The sequence below is a fragment of the Dendrobates tinctorius genome, unplaced genomic scaffold (genome assembly GCF_039654945.1).
Source record: "Dendrobates tinctorius isolate UK_male_01 unplaced genomic scaffold, ASM3965494v1 ptg000028l, whole genome shotgun sequence".
NCBI classification, from domain to species: Eukaryota; Metazoa; Chordata; class Amphibia; order Anura; family Dendrobatidae; genus Dendrobates; species Dendrobates tinctorius.
The window spans coordinates 72152771-72171325 of NW_027361696.1; the positions used below are offsets into that span (position 1 = coordinate 72152771).

General features: G+C 42.5%; 2 protein-coding genes across 5 annotated transcripts in view; one reads left to right on the plus strand and one right to left on the minus strand.

The window, feature by feature from the left end:
* Positions 1 to 490: 490 nt before the first annotated feature.
* TSKS (testis specific serine kinase substrate) lies at positions 491 to 4758 on the plus strand. Its single transcript, XM_073570982.1, has 3 exons — positions 491 to 1580; positions 2668 to 2966; positions 4517 to 4758. Exons 1-3 carry the CDS (start codon positions 1524 to 1526, stop codon positions 4713 to 4715), a joined length of 555 nt encoding a protein of 184 aa, XP_073427083.1. The 5' UTR covers positions 491 to 1523; the 3' UTR covers positions 4716 to 4758.
* Positions 4759 to 6055: 1297 nt separating this feature from the next.
* The window catches only part of LOC141085543 (carnitine O-palmitoyltransferase 1, liver isoform-like), a 65584-nt gene continuing 53084 nt past the window's right edge, over positions 6056 to 18555 (minus strand). For all 4 annotated transcript variants that reach the window (XM_073570984.1, XM_073570986.1, XM_073570983.1 and 1 more), the window contains exons 13-19: positions 16266 to 16382; positions 15832 to 15996; positions 15208 to 15342; positions 13791 to 13943; positions 13587 to 13700; positions 13201 to 13293; positions 6056 to 11708 (exon numbers count right to left, since the gene is read on the minus strand). In XM_073570984.1, coding sequence (XP_073427085.1) covers positions 11631 to 11708; positions 13201 to 13293; positions 13587 to 13700; positions 13791 to 13943; positions 15208 to 15342; positions 15832 to 15996; positions 16266 to 16382 — 855 coding nt within the window. In that variant the 3' untranslated portion in view covers positions 6056 to 11630. The remainder of the gene's footprint in view (positions 11709 to 13200; positions 13294 to 13586; positions 13701 to 13790; positions 13944 to 15207; positions 15343 to 15831; positions 15997 to 16265; positions 16383 to 18555) is intronic.

Sequence of the window (18555 nt, forward strand, 5' to 3'; positions counted from 1 at the left end):
GTAGCATGGACTCCCTTTAGGGCCTGGACAGCGTGCGTCATTTCCATCAGAGTGACAGGATAACGACGGTGATGGGTACGCGACTAACTGTGACACACTGTAGGACAGAATAAGAGAATAGAAACGTTTATATCTATTGTAAATGTTTAGTGCCTTGTGTAGTGAGGTTTAATTGTTATATTCGCTAACGCTGCCTCAATCTAAAGAAGACACTTACATTTAAATTGGAAAATATTCTGTTGCACTCTGATAATCTACCAACCTTGTTTAATTTTGTATCCAAATCATTCAAATTATTGTGTTAGAGTAATAAATACGCCTTGGTTAAATTACCGCTGTGTCCTCACCTTCTGCGCTGTTGCACCATTTACAAGTACAGCTCAGAAAAAGATTCACATAAAACTAAGAGACAACTCCGAACAATATTAGTGAACATCTTGGAGACATTAGGCAAGGCAGACATACCCCTCGAGCCCACCATGTACTTCAGACACATGGAGGGGACCAAAAAAGCATCTCCTTCTGTGTCATAGAGATAATTTCATCCTCAGTGCGTTCCATAATGCTGCTTCGGACAAGTGCACCGGGTCACTAGATGGAGCACCAAGGGACATGCTACAGGTTTGGCCCAACATGGATGTGGTCATTGTGAAACAGTCTGACCCTAAAAGCTTGGGCCAAGTACAGACAAATTGGTTTGCGCGGCATGAAAACTTGTCCAAAAGCCTTCAACTTACCAAACTTACCAGGTCTGGCCATTGTTTTTGCCTTATGCACATCTTTCTTGTGCCATCGAATATCAATTTGTTTCTTCACCTTTGGAGGTGGATCTTCAGAAGGCCCCTCCATTTCTACAGTAAGGGCAGGTTCACATTGCTTTATGGCAGTCCGTTTAACGGATGCGTTACAAAGCGGCATTAACACGATGTAACGCATCTGTTAATGCACCCATAGACTGTCATAACCTAGCGCATCGGTAACGCATGTCAAATCGGCATGCGCTAGCGAAGTGCCGTTATGCTGTGACGGACCTCGGACGTGGTCTACAGCGTTAGAAAGTCCGTCACGGCTAGCGCAGAAGGAGCACCTGTGCTAAAGCGATCGCACAAACGCGATCAAAAGAGTAGCGTTAGCGCAGTCCGTTAAACAGACTGCCATAACGCAATGTGAACCTAGCCTGTCTGCTTTATCCTCAACGTCAAGTTAACCCTCTTTCCAAGTGAACTAGCTCATGTGGGTTCACCTGCTTCTTAAATAGTCCCCAAATCTCACTGCCCAACCAATGTCACACTGCTCCATCCTCTATCGAGGTGGTGACCATTGTCCTCTGATACCTGGAACAGAGCCATTTGGTCACCTCCTTTTTGCATTCCAACAGAAGAGACCTTCCCTTCATTGGTTCTCATATGGTTCCCTAAACTCAGGACCTATTCTTCCGCATTCTTGTAAAGTTTTATGGTTCCCACAAATCTTATTTTCCTGCTTTGTGGTTACAGACTGAAAGTGTAGCACTATACAAGAACATGGAGCAAGAACAACAGGAGGTGGAGGATCTGGATACCATCTGCAATCAATTGGAGGTAAAGTCTGTTCTTGTCGGGGGAGGCAAGATGAACAGTTTTAGGCTCTTCTCACATGTCCAGTTGTCATCCATTTGTGACAGATCCAAGTATTAAAAAATTGGATGTTACAAATGGAGCAATTTTTAAAACAAAAACAGATCAATTTAAAAACGTATTCACACTATGGTTTCTGTTTTGCATCTGTTTTTACTAGTGTTGTCTCTGAATATAAGTAGTGCTAGAAACTGGATCCGTTAATAGATGATCATCTATTATGATCTATCTCCCACTGACATCAATGTTAAAAAATATGGCTAAAGTTACTATACTTTTTTTCTTTATTTTGGATGGACAAAAAAGTTGTGAAGACTGCTTTTTTTATCCAGCTAAAAACAAATAGCAGATGGAAAGGAGGCAAAAAGAAGACATTTTATGACACTTTGTCTCTCTAATATTACAAGAAAATAAAGTGGGTGGAACATATGATGAGTTTTGTGCTAAAAAGTTGCATAATTTGCCCCCATCTTATTTTTTGTGATTTTTATGCCTCTGAAATGGTTAGCAAGGAGAATAGCTGTATGCCAGATTTATAAAATGCTGCTTTTTAAAATGTAGCAAACTGCAATCTCACTCCAGTAGGGAGGTGGCATTAAATTTGGAGTCACGTCGCTAGTTGGTAGTATGGTACTTAAAGATGAATTAGGTTTAGTAAATATTTTATGACACTGGTAAATTTGGATGAGCAGCATCTGGTTTAGCCCTGTGCCACCCAGCCACCTTCCCAACTTTGCCAATGTTGGAACTACTTCAAAACTGGTGTGAAAATGCCAAAGGTCGCAAATTTTTCAATGTGTTTTACGTAAGTATTCTACAGAAAACACTTTGATGAATCGCCCCTATAGTCCTTGGCCAGCTTCTCATAGTATGTTTTTTTTTTTTTTTAAAAAACCCCGTAAACGTACATGGCTGCAATCACCCAGCCAAACTCTGATTCATGCTGCCTGTGGTTCAGGCATCGTGACTCTATTAACAGGTTCCCTATAAGGGGGGAATGATCTTACTTTTATTTGCAATATTAATGGGTATTTCATACATTTTCTTAAAGGATAAACTAAGTTGCATCACTAAAAAGCTAAGAGACGTTGATGGGAAAAGAAATAACCTGAACAACATGAAATATGAAATCCTGAAGGATATGTCTTCTCTGCAAGGCTTGCTGCAGACTGTAGAATCCAAAAACAAGACCGCTCTTTTGAGAGATATGGACCAAAATATGATCTCCCTGTGCCGCAGTTTAAAAGACCAGCAGCGTAGCCTGGAAACCACCGAGCAAACAGCAGAGCCCAGTAGAGAGGTGGAGAAGCAGGACATGACCAAACTGATAGCTGCAATAGAGGAGATAAGGTATGTGACCACTCATGGTGATCTCAGTGGATAGGTCACATAAGGCCCATCATCTAGGGCTGGGTAACAGCCAGAATCCTGTTCAATTAGGTCTTAAAATTTGATTTTACCTTCATGTGAGGAATACGGCCGAGTCTCACGTTAATACCCGGCACTCAGGAGTGGAGCGTGCGGCTCCATGTATTGCTATGCGGCCGCACGCTTCGATCCGAGTGCGGGCGGCAGCGCCGGATATTAAAATGCGAGACTCGGCTGTATTCCTCGCATGTGTGATCCCAGCCTAAGGCTGAAGTATTTAGGCGCCACTGCACCTTTTATCGTGCTGATTAGCAAGGGTCTCAGAAGTTAGACCTCCACCAATCAAGCATTGGTAGGCAATCCTAACTAGAATTGTCCCAAAACATTTATCACCTCTGTACAAAAAAAAGTGATAAATTATATAACTGCTGTGGGTTCAACCTCTGGGATCACTCAGTGATTAGGAGAATGCAACTCCCAAAATCCATTGTGTGACTACCACTTTCTATTCACTTGCATGGGTCATTGAGGTCAGTAGAAAGTATGCACGATCACCACTCCCATTACCAGTGAATAGAGCAGTGGACATCAACGTGCACTAGTGCTCCATTCACACAGTAGACTTTGAGACCTATGTTCTTGCTCTGGGACCCCCAGTGATCCTATATTTATCACCTACCCAATGAGACAATCTCTTTACAAGACTAAATCTGGCTGTACACATGAAATAACTTTGGACTAACGTTAGCTTGGTCAACATCTATTGTGACTCCCCCACATTTGTGAGAGCTCGAGAGGAGAAAAAAGCTGCAAGATACTTCTGGAAGCCGCTTATTGCCAGTGAAAATGACAACATTGGCGGTTGGCGTTCCAGCTGCCCTATCCTTCTCTTTCCCAACATCACCCATCAGGTCGTTCAGTTCCTCCAAGATTGGTGAGCCCCTCTGATCTTCATCTAACGTATATTGGAGGAACTTGGAGCCTCATGAAACTTCTACTCCAATGTCCTCAAAGCAGCACTTCTTGTCTGGCGCCCTGGTGCTTTTTTTTTTCAACCATAGGGACTAGTGAAGAGCAAATAAATTTGCAGGATCCTGGTCCAGTGGTCAGGTCAGTATTCTGTGACCGCCTCCTACCTGTAGGCATCTGTTGCTCTTTTCTTGATTAGCTGGCCTGGCGCGACACCACACTCTAAAGACAATGTTACACCAGACCATCTAATCAAAAGAGAAGCCATGAATGCAGTCGGGTATGAGGCGATCCACATGACATATGACACCTATCTAGCTGCCATGGATATTGACCTGGCCTCTAGATCTAGTCATCATAAACACATATAATAATGACCTTATTATAAGGCCGACTAAATAAAAGACAAGAAGTGTTGTCGTGATGATACCGACCGTGCACCACTGGTTTGGGTTTGATAACTTTGCAGAAGTCTTTTCAACATTTCCACGTTTTATTTTGCATCCTCTTGTGCTGAGACCTTCTGGTCCTATCCACCTTATCATAACTTGTACTTTTTACAGGAGAAGCACAGCCCAAATATGTGTGAACTTCGAGGCCATGAGCAGTTTACTGACGAGCGTGCAGAAAACGGTCTTCCACATCGACACGCGGATTGAATCCTTTCTATCTCAGAGGAGTTGTGCTAAGGAGCAGCAAGAAGATCTATCTGATAACATCCAGGAGCAGAGAGCCATCATGCAGCCCTCCCCAAAACCATAACTTCTGCTATCTCATCCCTGTCCAATAAACGTTCAGTAACATAGTATGGGTGGTCTTTTCACCATATGTTAACGTACACCCACACTCTGTCATGTCACATGTTAAACCAATAAAGGCATGGGCTGGGGATACGTATGAGACGATCGTCCAAATTGAACGCAGCCTAATTTTAATAGAGATAGAAGGTGTAACCATTGCTTAAAGGGTTTAGACCACAATATTGATGACTTATTCTCAGGATATCAGATTAGTGGGGTCCCCACCAATCAGTTGTTACCAGCTCTGATGCGGCCACTAAACAGCATGATGGAGCCGTGCTGCTCTGTCCACTGTTAAGGTACAGCTGCTGTCGGAGCTGATAACCGCCAACTGGTGCCGGACGTCTTCCGATATATTGATGATCTATTCCCAGGATAGGTAATTGTTATCATAGTAGTGGTAACCCCCTTTAATTTCTGATTGATGAGGGTATATGAAATATCAGTCCACTGCTGCATGCAGCTCAGTGTTCTCCTCTGTACTATCATCGTAGATTAAATTGGAAAACCTCGCTACAAAAAGAGTGTAGCCCTAGACTGGATACGCACATTTAGGCTTTTGTACACATGGGTTGAAGAAATCCAAGCCGACCCTTGGATGTCTTCTGCAGATGTGCAATTTATAGCCCCCCACATACACATTAGATAGCTTTGGTCTTTCTTGCTATCTCACTCATACACAGAAATGTTCGTCCATGATTTACCTCAGCGCTAATCAAAAGGGATCATCTGTTGATAGTCAACACGCTGGATATTTTTCTCCACCAACATCATCTATAAGGGGAGAATCGTGAGCATATACAGTACATTAGATGGGTGGTGGATACAGACAGCTTAATATATGGCTACCTTATATAGCCCCATTGTCATGTCTGATTTTCTGTGCCATATCCACAAAAATCGGTGTTGAATCTGAGTCATGTGAACCATGGCAATAACTAAACAGCCTTACATATGTCTAGAAGAATGTTGGGTTCAGGTTGGGAGTCCATTAAAGGCATCAAAGGATCCTTGTTCTGGAGACAGATAGGGATAGCAGAATTGGGACCCGCATCTACCAGCCATTTATGGCATAGCTCATAATGACAGGAAACGCTCTTTTTACACTCTAAAAATGAGGCTCTGCAGCAGCTGAAATGTATAAGAAAAACTGTTTCTCTATGAAAAATGTAAAAAAAAAATCTGTTCATCATATAGTTCCAGGACTTGGCGTTATTTTATGGTTAAGGGACTTGTAACCTCCGTATTATTCACAGTAGAGGGTACATTACACTCTTTTATACACTTATATGACACAACACATGAAACAGTGGCTTTTTATTGCCCTCAAGTCCTTCCCAAATTAAAATTGCATTGATAATGGCAAAAACAAAAATATACAAATGTTTTCTCAACAAGAAGAAATGCAAAGAATACAGAAAAGCAAATTGAATGTAATAAAAAAACAGCGTAAAATATATAAAGAAGCATACTCAAACTCATGCGAAAACCTTTTCATAAGTTTCTCCGGAGTGCAATCAAATATAGCACAATGACATAAAATATATTTAACCATAAAGTCATCCTATATAATATGGCAGCAAATGAGAAGTAGATGAGTGGAGTGACATTAGTAATGCCGCACATTGTCAATGGCAGTACTAAATAACTGGATGTATTGCAAAATCCTATACAGGTCTGGATTATATACAAGCAAGCATTGTAATAAAGCCTCCGACCTCTGAACACGATGTACAGGACCCAATACACATTAGAGGAAAGTTGTCCGAAACCACTGATGTGAAATGCACATGAACGCCCCGCCAAATGTGGGAGAGAGCGCTGCCGGCTGTACAACCGCTCTCTACCTCCCATAGAATAGAATGGAGAATAACCAGATATGCGGACACTGCTCTGCTGGAAATGTGGATTGGGCAGCCATCACCCACACCAGTCAAATTTATGGCATATCCAAATACATTTCCTCATTAGCATCACCGGTGGAATTCTAGGTCGTCCCTTCATTAGTGAAATAATAGCTGCCTTCTTCCTGCTGTCACTAGTGAAATGAGAACCTGTCCATTTATTGGTGTCACTAGAAAAATGATAGTTGCCTCTTGACTGTTGTCACTAGTGAAAGGATAGCCTGCCTCCTCACCAGTGTGACTACAGAAACAATAGCCTACCTCCACACCGGTGTGACTAGAGAAAGGATAGCCTGCCTCCTCACTGGTGTGACTACAGAAAGAATAGCCTGCTTCCTCACCGGTGCGACTAGAGAAAGAATAGCCTGCCTCCTCACTGGTGTGACTACAGAAAGAATAGCCTGCTTCCTCACCGGTGCGACTAGAGAAAGAATAGCCTGCCTCGACACCAGTGTGACTAGAGACATGATATCCTGCTTCCTCACTGGTGTTACTAGTGAAAGGTTAGGCCGCCTCCTCACTGGTTTCACTAGCGAAAGGATAGGATGTGTCCAGTCATCTGTGTCAATAATAAAAGGATAGATTGCCTCCTCATCGGTGTCACTAGCAAAAGGATAGGGTGTCTCCTCACAGGTGTCACTAGTGAAAAAATAGACTGCCTCTTCACAGCTGTCACGAGTGAAATAATAGGCTGTTACCTCACCGGTGTCACTAGTAAAATAATAGGCTGCCTCCTCATCAGTGTCACTAGTGAAAAAAGATTGCCTCTCCACAGGTGTCACTAGTGAAATAATAGACTGTTCCCTCACCGGTATCACTAGTGAAATAATAGGCTGTCCCCTCATTGTTGTGACGAGTGAAATTATTGAGTGCCCACTGACTGATGTCACTAATGAAATAATAGGCTGTCCTCTCACGGGTGTCACTAGTGAAATAATAGGCTGTCCCCTCAAATGTGTCACTAGTGAAATAACTGGGCGCCCACTGACTGATGAAATGATGGGCTGCCGCCTCACTAGTCACTAATGACATGATAGGGTGCCCCTTGTTGGTGTCACTAGTGAAATAATAGACTGTCCCCTCACCGGTGGCACGAATGAAATAATAGGCTGTCCCCTCACCAATGTCACAAGTGAAATAATAGGCTGTCCCCTCACCAATGTCACAAGTGAAATAATAGGCTGTCCCCTCAACGGTGTCACGAGTGAAATAATAGGCTGTCTCCTCACCGGTGTCAATAGTGAAATAATAGGCTGTCCTTCACCGGTGTCACTAGTGAAATAATAGGCTGTCCCCTCACCGATGTCACAAGTGAAATAATAGGCTGTCCCCTCAACGGTGTCACGAGTGAAATAATAGGCTGTCCCCTCACCGGTGTCACGAGTGAAATAATAGGCTGTCCCCTCAACGGTGTCACGAGTGAAATAATAGGCTGTCCCCTCACCGGTGTCAATAGTGAAATAATAGGCTGTCCCCTCACCGATGTCACAAGTGAAATAATAGGCTGTCCCCTCAACGGTGTCACGAGTGAAATAATAGGCTGTCCCCTCACCGGTGTCAATAGTGAAATAATAGGCTGTCCTTCACCGGTGTCACTAGTGAAATAATAGGCTGTCCCTTCATCGTTGTGATGAGTGAAATTATTGAGTGCCCACTGACTGATGTCACTAATGAAATAATAGGCTGTCCCCGAACGTGTCAATAGTGAAATTATTGGTTGCCCACTGACTTGATGTCACTAATGAAATGATGGGCTGCCGCCTCACTGGTCACTAATAGCATGGTAGGGTGCCCCTTGCTGGTGTCACTAGTGAAAGAACTATGTGCACCGTCACTGGTGTCACACTGTCCTGTTGTGGGGTATAGAATATAAGTGTGCATTCTGTGCAGGGTATAATCTAACGTCATATGATGTGAAAGAGAAATTACGAACAGCAAATACAGTACCTCAGCTCAGGAAGACGGAAATGAAAGGTTCAACGCTCAAGTAAGAGAGGTAATAAAATAAGAGAAAAATTAAGAGAAACCTAAAATATTAGCAGTACAAATCATAGCTAGAAACTAGGCAATGTGCACAAAAAATAAAACAGCAAAAACCACACTGTTACTTTCTTCTTTTACCCGTTTTTTTGGCTTTGGATCAAGTATAAATCATTTCTTAATATTTTGCAGCAAAGAAAAATCTTTATGATTAGTAAAACTACTACATTAACCCTACGATGCCTCTAGTTTTTTTATCCCGATTAGGCGCCCTGGTTCCGGTGTGGAAATTGCAATTGGCCCCAATTTTGGAAAATTTGTCAAAAAGACAAAGGCAGAGTCTTCCAATAAATATAGTCCGTCACATTTTTTCCTTTTTCTGACCAATCCTACTTTAACTATGCAACAACTGTCAGTAAAGAGATTGTCTGCATGTCAGCTATTAACTTCATCTCTGGCGGTTAAGGATAGGCGGTAGTGATGAGCATGCATGCTCAGATAAGTTGTTATATGAGCATGCTCGTGTTGCAATTGAATATTTTTGGCGTGCTTGAAAAAAATGCTCCAGTCACCGCGTCTGCAAGTCTTGCAGCTGTTCGACAGCCTCAACACATGCAGTGATTGCTAAACAAACATACAATTCCCGCATGAGAAATCCAACTGCGGGGACTCAAGCATTTTTTTCGAGCACGCCGAAAATACTCTATTAGGACGTGAGTACGCTGAGATAACACCTTTACCGGGCACGCTCTCTCATCACTAATAGGCAGCCATCAGACACCGCTTAAACAAAGGAAATTAATTTTAAAAGAGTCTAAAATACATATCAAAACACAGAGAAAATGAATTACCATACATTTTACATTACAGGTAAAGCTTTTATGATTGTTTTTCTCCGCTGTTAGTTACTTTGCCTAGAAAAGTTCTGAAATGGCATCAAAAGGCCGCTTAAACTTTTCTAACATTCACGGTGCAAGTACGGACCGCGATGATCAGACCGGCTGTGAGTCTACTGACCCGCAACACCGCAGTCCGAATTTGGACAGTAAATGTCGGGGTGTGAGAACAGCCCAAGCTAGAGGATTTGGTGTATTTAGAAAAACGGCAATCACAGTTTCCGGTCCTATAGCCAATGCTGGCGATGTTCGGAAACAACTGTCTGTATTTTAATAAGTCAAATAGTATCAGTGACAGTGGCTGCAAAAGGAAATGTATCATCAGAAAATGACCTATTTATTTATATCAGATTATTGTGTTAAATGCATTTTTTACTATTTAAAATCAGTATTAAAAAAATAGAAACCTTGCAATTTTCATATTGACCACCAGGGCTCTTGTAGACTCATATTCCTAATCTTTACTGAAGACTTTCAGAAAACTCATTATCATCAAGGACAGGAATAAATTGACTGGTAACACCTGTATACACAGCTAATAATACAGGATCCACCACTCACAATAGGTGATGTCACAGCTCACCTCCTCCTGTACAATGACTGATAACACCGCTGTATACACAGCAAATAACACAGGAACCACCAGACTAGTCACAATAGAGGATATCACAGCTCACCTCCTTCCCTCCTATACAAGGAATGATAACATCTCTTTATACAGTAGATGGTACAGGATCCACCACTCACAATAGGTGGTGTCACAGCTCACCACCTCCCCTTCCTGGACAATGAGTGATGACATCTCTATATACAGCTGATAACACAGGATCCACTGATCACAGAAAGTGATGTCCCAAATCACCTTGTCCCTTCACAGTGACCTTTGTGCATGTTGATTAGATGCTTAAATGCAAAAAAGAAAGGGGCGGGGTCTGCTCACTGACGCTAATGTACATGTAAATTTCTTGAAAGAACTGAAAATAGGAGTGTAGCACGGCCCCTGTGGCCAGTGTGAAAATTAAAAGATTTCTAATTTTTAAAAAATACAGATTGTGCTATAAAAAATAAATTAACCAAAAAAAAACAAGTTAAAAAATACTACATTTGATAAAAACCTGATTTAAACAGTAGGTCCTTCTCTGATGAAACATTCTTGCCATGCCTGTATTTTGGCTACAATATATGGATTTACCATGGTCTGAGAGGTCAACACAGCTATTATATGGAGTATATTGCAAAGTCTGAGAGTGGCCTACCTCAATATGTCATACAGCGCTCCTTCAGGATCACCATTCACTTAATAGCCCTGTATTGTGTATGTGCTATTAGAAGCCATTGAAGTAAATGCAGTCTTGGAGCAGGTCGGTTTAAAAAATTATTAAAATTACCAAATCACCCCAGAGGTGTGGAGTACTGTGCGAAACATCACGTTCCTTCCAAATGGTGCGGCACCTTCATGTTGCCCTCGTGAACCAAAACCCTTATGAACTTCAAAAAGATAGGTAAAAATGAAGTTTCATTTAAGATAAACAGAAAAATTCTGTATTGGTAGATTAGAAAATAGTTTGGTTAAGTTAATGGAATAAAGGTAGAAAAAAAGGTTATAAAACAAAACGCAGCCAATCAAACACTCCTGTAACGTTACAAGCCAAAAATACAAAGCATATTGAAAATAATGGACAAAACCCCAGAGGTGAGGTGAAACCTAGAAAATGCAACAGATGAGGAATGGTTGAAAATAGTAGGTATAAAACAATCACTATGAGCAATAAGACAGAACACATAAGGCACCAGCTCACACATGGGACTTGTCCAACCTCTAGCACCCCACACAAGATGCTTCGTCACATTGCACCTCATACAATAAGTCATCAGCCATAGCCGTGTACACAGGACCCCAGAAAGCTCTCCACCCAACAGCTGCCATGATTGTACTGCTAGTAAGGCAGTTCATGCAGTCTGCGGAGTTACTGTAACATAACCCAATAGTCCCTGTATTCGACAGCAATTGATTGCTAGGTTTTATTTTTCTTGCTCCTTTGGGGGTAACTTGACACAGATGGTTTTTAAGCCTGGCACGATAGGATAGGAGAAGTCCTACATCTTATCCAGCTTGAACAGGCTGAGAATATCGAGCAGAGATTGTCGAATGTGTCTGCCAAAACGGTGGGAATCCTACGGAAAGAAAAAAAACCCAAGACTGATTAATATGCCGTCCAAACTGGCACCAAGTGCAGGACCTAAAGGTCTGTAGCCAGGTATTAATGCAGACTCAGAAGGGAGAAGGTGACCGAGCGTCGCACTATTACAAGACTCAATGCAAAAAAAATTGGAGGAATCACTAGGATGACATTGATAGGTGATAGCTTTTTGATCGGTCGGAGTCCAACCACTGGGACACGCCGCAAAAGGCAGAATGGGGAACATTTATCCTCGATAGAGGGAACCGCCACTCCATTCATTCCCTATGTAATGACTGCAGCGCTGCGCTCAGCTTTTTCCAGCAACCCCATAGAAAATGAACGAAGCGGTGGTCAAGGTGTTGATAAAAGTTCAACGTTGGGGATAAAAACTCCCTGCTCCCACGATCAGTGGGTCACAACTTGTTTTACTAGCAAACCCCTTTAAAGGGAACCTATCAGTTGAGTCATGCTGTCTGACCCACAGTCAGCATGAATCAGAGACTGGCTCCATTATGGCAGCAGTTTATTTTCACTCCGAAACGCTACGTTGTTTCAGAGAGAACATACTTTGAAATGGCGGCCGGGGACTATGCAAGTAGGATGACTAGTCCAAGAGGCAAATCTTTAGTGTCTTCTCCCCGCCGTGCTCCCCTAGACTGATCGCCATGTCCCTGTGTGTGTACATAAAGGATAGACCTGTCAGTTAAAGGGAGCGCAGTGGAGAGAAGCCAAACAGGGACTTGCCTCTTGGACTAGTCCTAGTTGCATCATCTCCAGATGCCATACCAAGCTATTTTTTCTTGATAAACACACATGGCCACACTACAGAGCGGGTCTGTGATTCGTGCTGCCCCGGTTCGGGCAGCATGCATTAGTGGACTAGCTCCCTTTAAAGGGATCTGGATTTTGGGCTCATCCAAAAGACCCTTTAACCATTAATACATACTCTATGTCTGCCTAAATTTAGGGGTGAATATAAGATTTGGCCTTCTTTTCTTATGTCATGCGCTCCTTATGTCATTGACAAAAGCCGAGGGGTGCTGTTATTATTCAGCAGGTGAGACACTGTACTCTGACTGTAGAGGACATGGGTTGAAGCTGCAGTTGCTAAAATTTGGAGAAGGTTGGTCCGACTATTGGGGAGTCATGGGAAAGACCTGTTCTGACTACGGGGGACGTGTCGTACCCTGCTGTGACCATTGACACAGAATAGTGGGGATACAATCTGTTTTACTAAAGGGGTCCGTAGGGGATTTCTATACAAAAGGGGAGCACTATTCTATTTTTTTATTTCCCTCATTTTAATTATTTTACATAGACCAATTGATTTTGTGATAAGAATAGAAATCAGAATGGAGACATATGGAGATGAAGGAATGAAATCTCAGAGTAAAAATGGATGTCCAGCCTGGATGGCTGAAGCTGGACCATGTGGGATGGTTCAGAAGGAGGACTCTCTATGGCGGACAAGCCAAGTAACTCACTGTCTCGTGGCTGGAGAATTTGCAGGACAAATGGAAGTTGATAAGATTTTCACCAACAATGATGTAGGAGACCCCGTATCCATCATCGGCCACCTGTAAAAACAGGAGACAGACTTAGAGACAGAAAACACTAGAGACATTATTTCCTGCTACTATCAGATACACATGAGCCTGGAAAATGGCCATATTGCAGTTTCCAGTTTGACCACTAGGGCAGTGCTGCGTAGATGGGGGAAGGGTTACTAGAATCACCGTCTTCTCACTGGAGGTGGATTACAGTGATAGACGGCAGCTCTGTACCATAGTGGGTGCAAGGGTTGCAGTCGCACCCAGGTGGGGAAGCACCCCCAAAAATCTATAGATATGTATAATATAAATTTACTTACAGGTCCAAAGCCGCCGCCACACGAGACGTACTCTGGGTGGTTGACTAAATCAAACAGCTCCACTTGCTGAATAGGCGTCTGGCTGGTGGAGAGGCGCCAGGGCTCAGAGAGAACCTAGGAGGAGTCATGGACATTACAAATCACTTAATTAGACAGTCAGTCTAGTGAGTGAGAGGTTTGTCTCCAGCCTTCAGGATTACATACCTCCTTCAGGAAAGGGGAATCCACGCCAAGGTACTTAGAAACTACATAGAGACAGAAGAGGTGGCGATCAATCCCAGCCCCGGTCATTGCGTTCCTGTAGAGCAACTGGTGCTTCTCTGCGGCCGATCTGAAAAGTTTCAGTCTTTCTTCGTTCTATCAGGGGGATGAATTTAAAATAGAGAATGGCTGCGAGATCCATAAAAGCAGCTCAAGATGTCCGTGCCATGTTCTCAAATACGACCAAATGTCCCACTGATCATGGTATCTGAAACTCTGACCCACATGGACGGATTTCTCATGGTCAAGTCCATTTAATCGGTGAGAATTGATTTGCAATTTGAAGTCCATCGGCAACGGCAGAGGTCAAGTGCTGCTGGATGGGAATGAAAGAACAGCTTGATACCTCCCAGCATCATCAGCTCTTCTTTTATTAGCTATCCTGATGTCATCATTGTGGCCAGTTAATGGAAAGAAGAGCCGCGGATGCCATAAGGTATCGTCCCATAGCCGCTGTCCTCTGTTGTGAGCTATGAACTAGGATGGGCGAGTCAATTTGCTCTAACACTAGAGGATTAATATTTAGCCCCTTTTACAGTCAGTTGATGGCTAACTGTAGCAACATATACTAAGAACAAGGGGATCTAATAAAGAGGGGAATACAAGGGTTGTGCACTATTCATTAGGAATAGTCATCAATATAAGATTAGTAGGAGTTTGACACCTGGCACATCCACAGATCACCTGCTGTGACCTCCAGTGGCAGCCGAATCTAAACAGTGTACAAGTTCTGCTGGTAGGGTATTATGTACTAGTCATAAGCTAAGAGCACTCAGTGTTCATCAGGAGCTCTTCCTGGTGTATACTTTAAAAGGCATTGTCCAATACTGGACATTCCCTGCTTTAACAATTCAGGACCCCATTAGAATTAAAAACAAAAGTTTAGCCACCACTACAATGTCAGTGCAGCTCTTCCCAGCAAGTTACATTGGTGACCATTGCAGCCAATAAACACCCTCTGTTTGGCTTCAGCTCATCAATATTTATTGGGAATAGCAGTGCAGACATCGCAGGAATGGAAGTGCTTGCGGGAGGCAAGTATTGATATTGTTGAGCGTCGGGCACAACATCATTGTGGACGTATCAATTGTGGTGGTCAGACGCTTCAAGTCCTTTTGCTGCTCGTGAATATAAAGTCCTGGTTCTCCTGTACGACAACCCAGGGAGGCATTGTCAGCGAGGTAACTATCAGTCATTTATCATGCTGCCAAACCTATACCACCCCAAAGGAGGAAAAAAGGGAAGGTTTTCTGTCCTCCAAAGGATAAAAGGAGACATGAGAATACTTTTGTCTTACACACAAGGAGGTCTCCAGTGCTTGCATCAAATTAACACTTCAAATGCTTTTTTGGATGCTCACCGTTTTAGATGGCTCTATCATGGCCTTGACAAAGTTTGAGGACTCTATAGTACATGAACGCACAGTTTCTGTTCTTCCTTCTCTGAAAAGTCTTGTCATGGAAGCTTCATAAGTCAGACAGAATTTTCCTTTATCCTTTAAAAAAAAGTAAAGTTTCTTGTATAAGTAAGGCATTGTATACATAGGAATCCTGACACTTCTCAAATCATGGAAGACACTGACAAAAATCTATAGGAGATAGCTGCCATTAGCACTTGTGAATGGGACTTTACTAGCTCCTTAAAGGGAACCTGTAGCCCCCATAACGCCACCATGTCTCTACTCATTGCTATGCTTCGGCCCCTCAAAATCTTGTTGTGGAGGCATACAGATGGCCGGAATGATTGTGCCATGAAATAAGAGACTTTTAGATTAAAAAGCAGCGATTGGAGCTAGTCCCGGTTGCTACTGTTACTGCTCGGTGCTGGCTGTATAAGATAGTTGGCACCTGCAGGGTATGGAGTTGGCAAAGCTCCTGAACACCATTCATCCACCTGAAGACTGAAGTTTTCCTATGCAGGTGAAATCAGAAATTGCATGATACTAAGAAGACACAAATGGACATCCTGTCGAGTCGAGGCTCACCCTGTAGTGCGCGAGCTGCAGAGCGATCTGGATGAAAGCGTCAGGGCTAGTCTTACACTTCTTTATTAAACCTTTGCCAAAGTCTTTGAAGGGGAAAGTGTGGAAATCTACGTCATCTGCTATGGTTTGGGCAACTTTTAGGGAATCGTGGATGATTTCTTGGCACTGTTCAGGAAAAAAAAAAAAAAGGAAAAAAAACCAGAAGAATAAAATGTATCAAATATCATAAAAAAGCAGTAATTTAGTGTAGTTATGGCAGTAATATAGAAATTCTGAACCAATCAACTTGTAAACTCCTACATAAAAGCAGGAACCCTGAACCTATCCAATATGAGGGCAGAATTTTTTAAAAAAAAATTATGATCTAACCTATTGGGAGAGATTTCTCAAAGGCGAAAAGTTGTTTTTGGGGAGAGTTGGGTGGGTTCGCTCACCTCGTCAGAGATTTCCCACTCCATCCTCTTTGGTAATGGCACGGTGGTATGTACTTGCCCCTTGCAGTGACCTTCATCGTTGTACCCGAGCTGGAAACAGTCTGTGGCCAACATTGACTAGGAGGCAAAAACATGAAGAGGGGGAAAAAAAAAGTGATAAGTTTATTATACATACAATCCAAAATGTTTTATGTATTTCTTCTTGGGTTATATCATCATCTGACCACAATGTGGTGCTGCTCTTTCAACAAAGCAGTTCAATCACTTTGGGTCTAACTTTTTTTCTTTTAACTGGCTGCTTTGAGTCAGAAAATTAAGACTCCCATCATTCTTGAGAACAGGGAAGATTTTTAATAAGAAGCAAAATTGCAAAGTTGCTTACTTTTACAAGCACTTTGAAATTATAACGATTAAAGGGTATTCCCACCTCCAAGATCCCATCTCAATATCTGGTACTTGATAATAGCAAAACATTTTCTTTTACATCAAATTTCAACTACTAAATATTTTATTTAAATGAAAACATGAACACTTTGCATTTTTTTCGGTTGTTGAAAAAGAAAATTTTTGATGCTACAGTCCCTTTAAAGGGGTATTCCCATCTCCAAGATGCTATCCCAATATGTAGTAGGTGTAATAATAATAATAATAATATCTGCAATTAGAAATGTAGTATAGTTTTTCTGATTCGCTGTGTCTCTTTCCTCATGTGCAGGCAATGCATGACATTAGGTATCCATGGTTACGACCACTAGTAACTAGCTGTCACTTTATCAGTGGACGTAACCATGGATACCTAAGGTCCTGCAATGCCTGCACATGAGGAAAGAGACACAGCGAATCAGAAAAACTATACTATATTTCTAATTATATGTATTTGCTAATATCATATTATTATTAGACCTACTACATATTGGGATAGGATCTTGGAGATGGGAATACCTCTTTAAAGAACCTGAAACAAACGTCTTTAAAGATGTTCAATACAATAACAAAGGTTGCCTTGCGGTAGAATTTTCTATATATTACACATACACACTGCAAACACAGATCTGTTAGATATGTATGTACACAGGACATGCGTTTACAACTCTGCTGCCTACATCACATCCACAGTCCACGATTGCTTATCCTTAGCCCATTGTAACCTTGTTTTTTTCTGTTTAGGTCTTAATGATGGCTTTCGTTTACCTTTTCTGTATGTAAATCCCAATTTCTTTAGGCGGTTTCTTACAGTTTGGTCACAGACGTTTACTCCAGTTTCCTCCCATTCGTTCCTCATTTGTTTTGTTGTGCATTTCCGGCTTTGGAGACATATTGCTTTAAGTTTTTGGTCTTGACGCTTTGATGTCTTCCTTGGTCTACCAGTATGTTTGCCTTTTAAGGGAATCTGTCACCCTTTTTTTGGACTATGAGCTGCCGGCATTGACATTAGGGGCTTATCTACAGCATTCTGTAAAGCTGTAGATAAGCCCCCAATGTAACCTGAAAGATAAGATAAACACGTTAGATTATACTCACCAGAGGGAGCGGTCCAGTCCGACGCCTCCCATCTTCATACGATGCCGTCCTCTTCTTCACTTCCTGTAGTGGCTCCGGCGCAGGTGCACTGCTCTGCCCTGTTGAGGGCAGAGCAGAATACTGCAGTGCGCAGGCGCCAGACTCCTCCCGACGCCTGCGCACTGGAGGACTCTGATCTGCCCTCAACAGGGCAGAGCAGTGGGCCTGCGCCGGAGCTACTACAGAAAGGGAAGAAGAGGACGGCATCCTATGAAGATGGGAGGCATCGGACGAGACCGCGACACCCATCGGACCGAACCGCCCCCTCAGGTGAGTATAATCTAACGTGTTTTTCTTATCTTTCAGGTTACATCGGGGGCTTATCTACAGCATTACAGAATGCTGTAGATAAGCCCCTGATGTCATTGCCGGCGGCTCATAGTCCAAAAAAGGTGACAGATTCCCTTTAACAACCTTCCCATGTTGTTTGCATTTGGTCCAGATTTTAGGCACAGCTGACTGTGAACAACCAACATCTTTTGCAACATTGTGTGATTATTTACCCTCTTTTAAGAGTTTGATAATCCTCTCCTTTGTTTCAATTGACATCTCTCGTGTTGGAGCCATGATTCATGTCAGTCCACTTGGTGCAACAGCTCACCAAGGTGTGATCACTCCTTTTTAGATGCAGACTAACGAGCATATCTAATTTGATGCAGGTGTTAGTTTTGGGAAAGAAAATTTAGAGGGTCATTTCGTAATTTTTTCCTCAGAATTGAGTGACTCCATA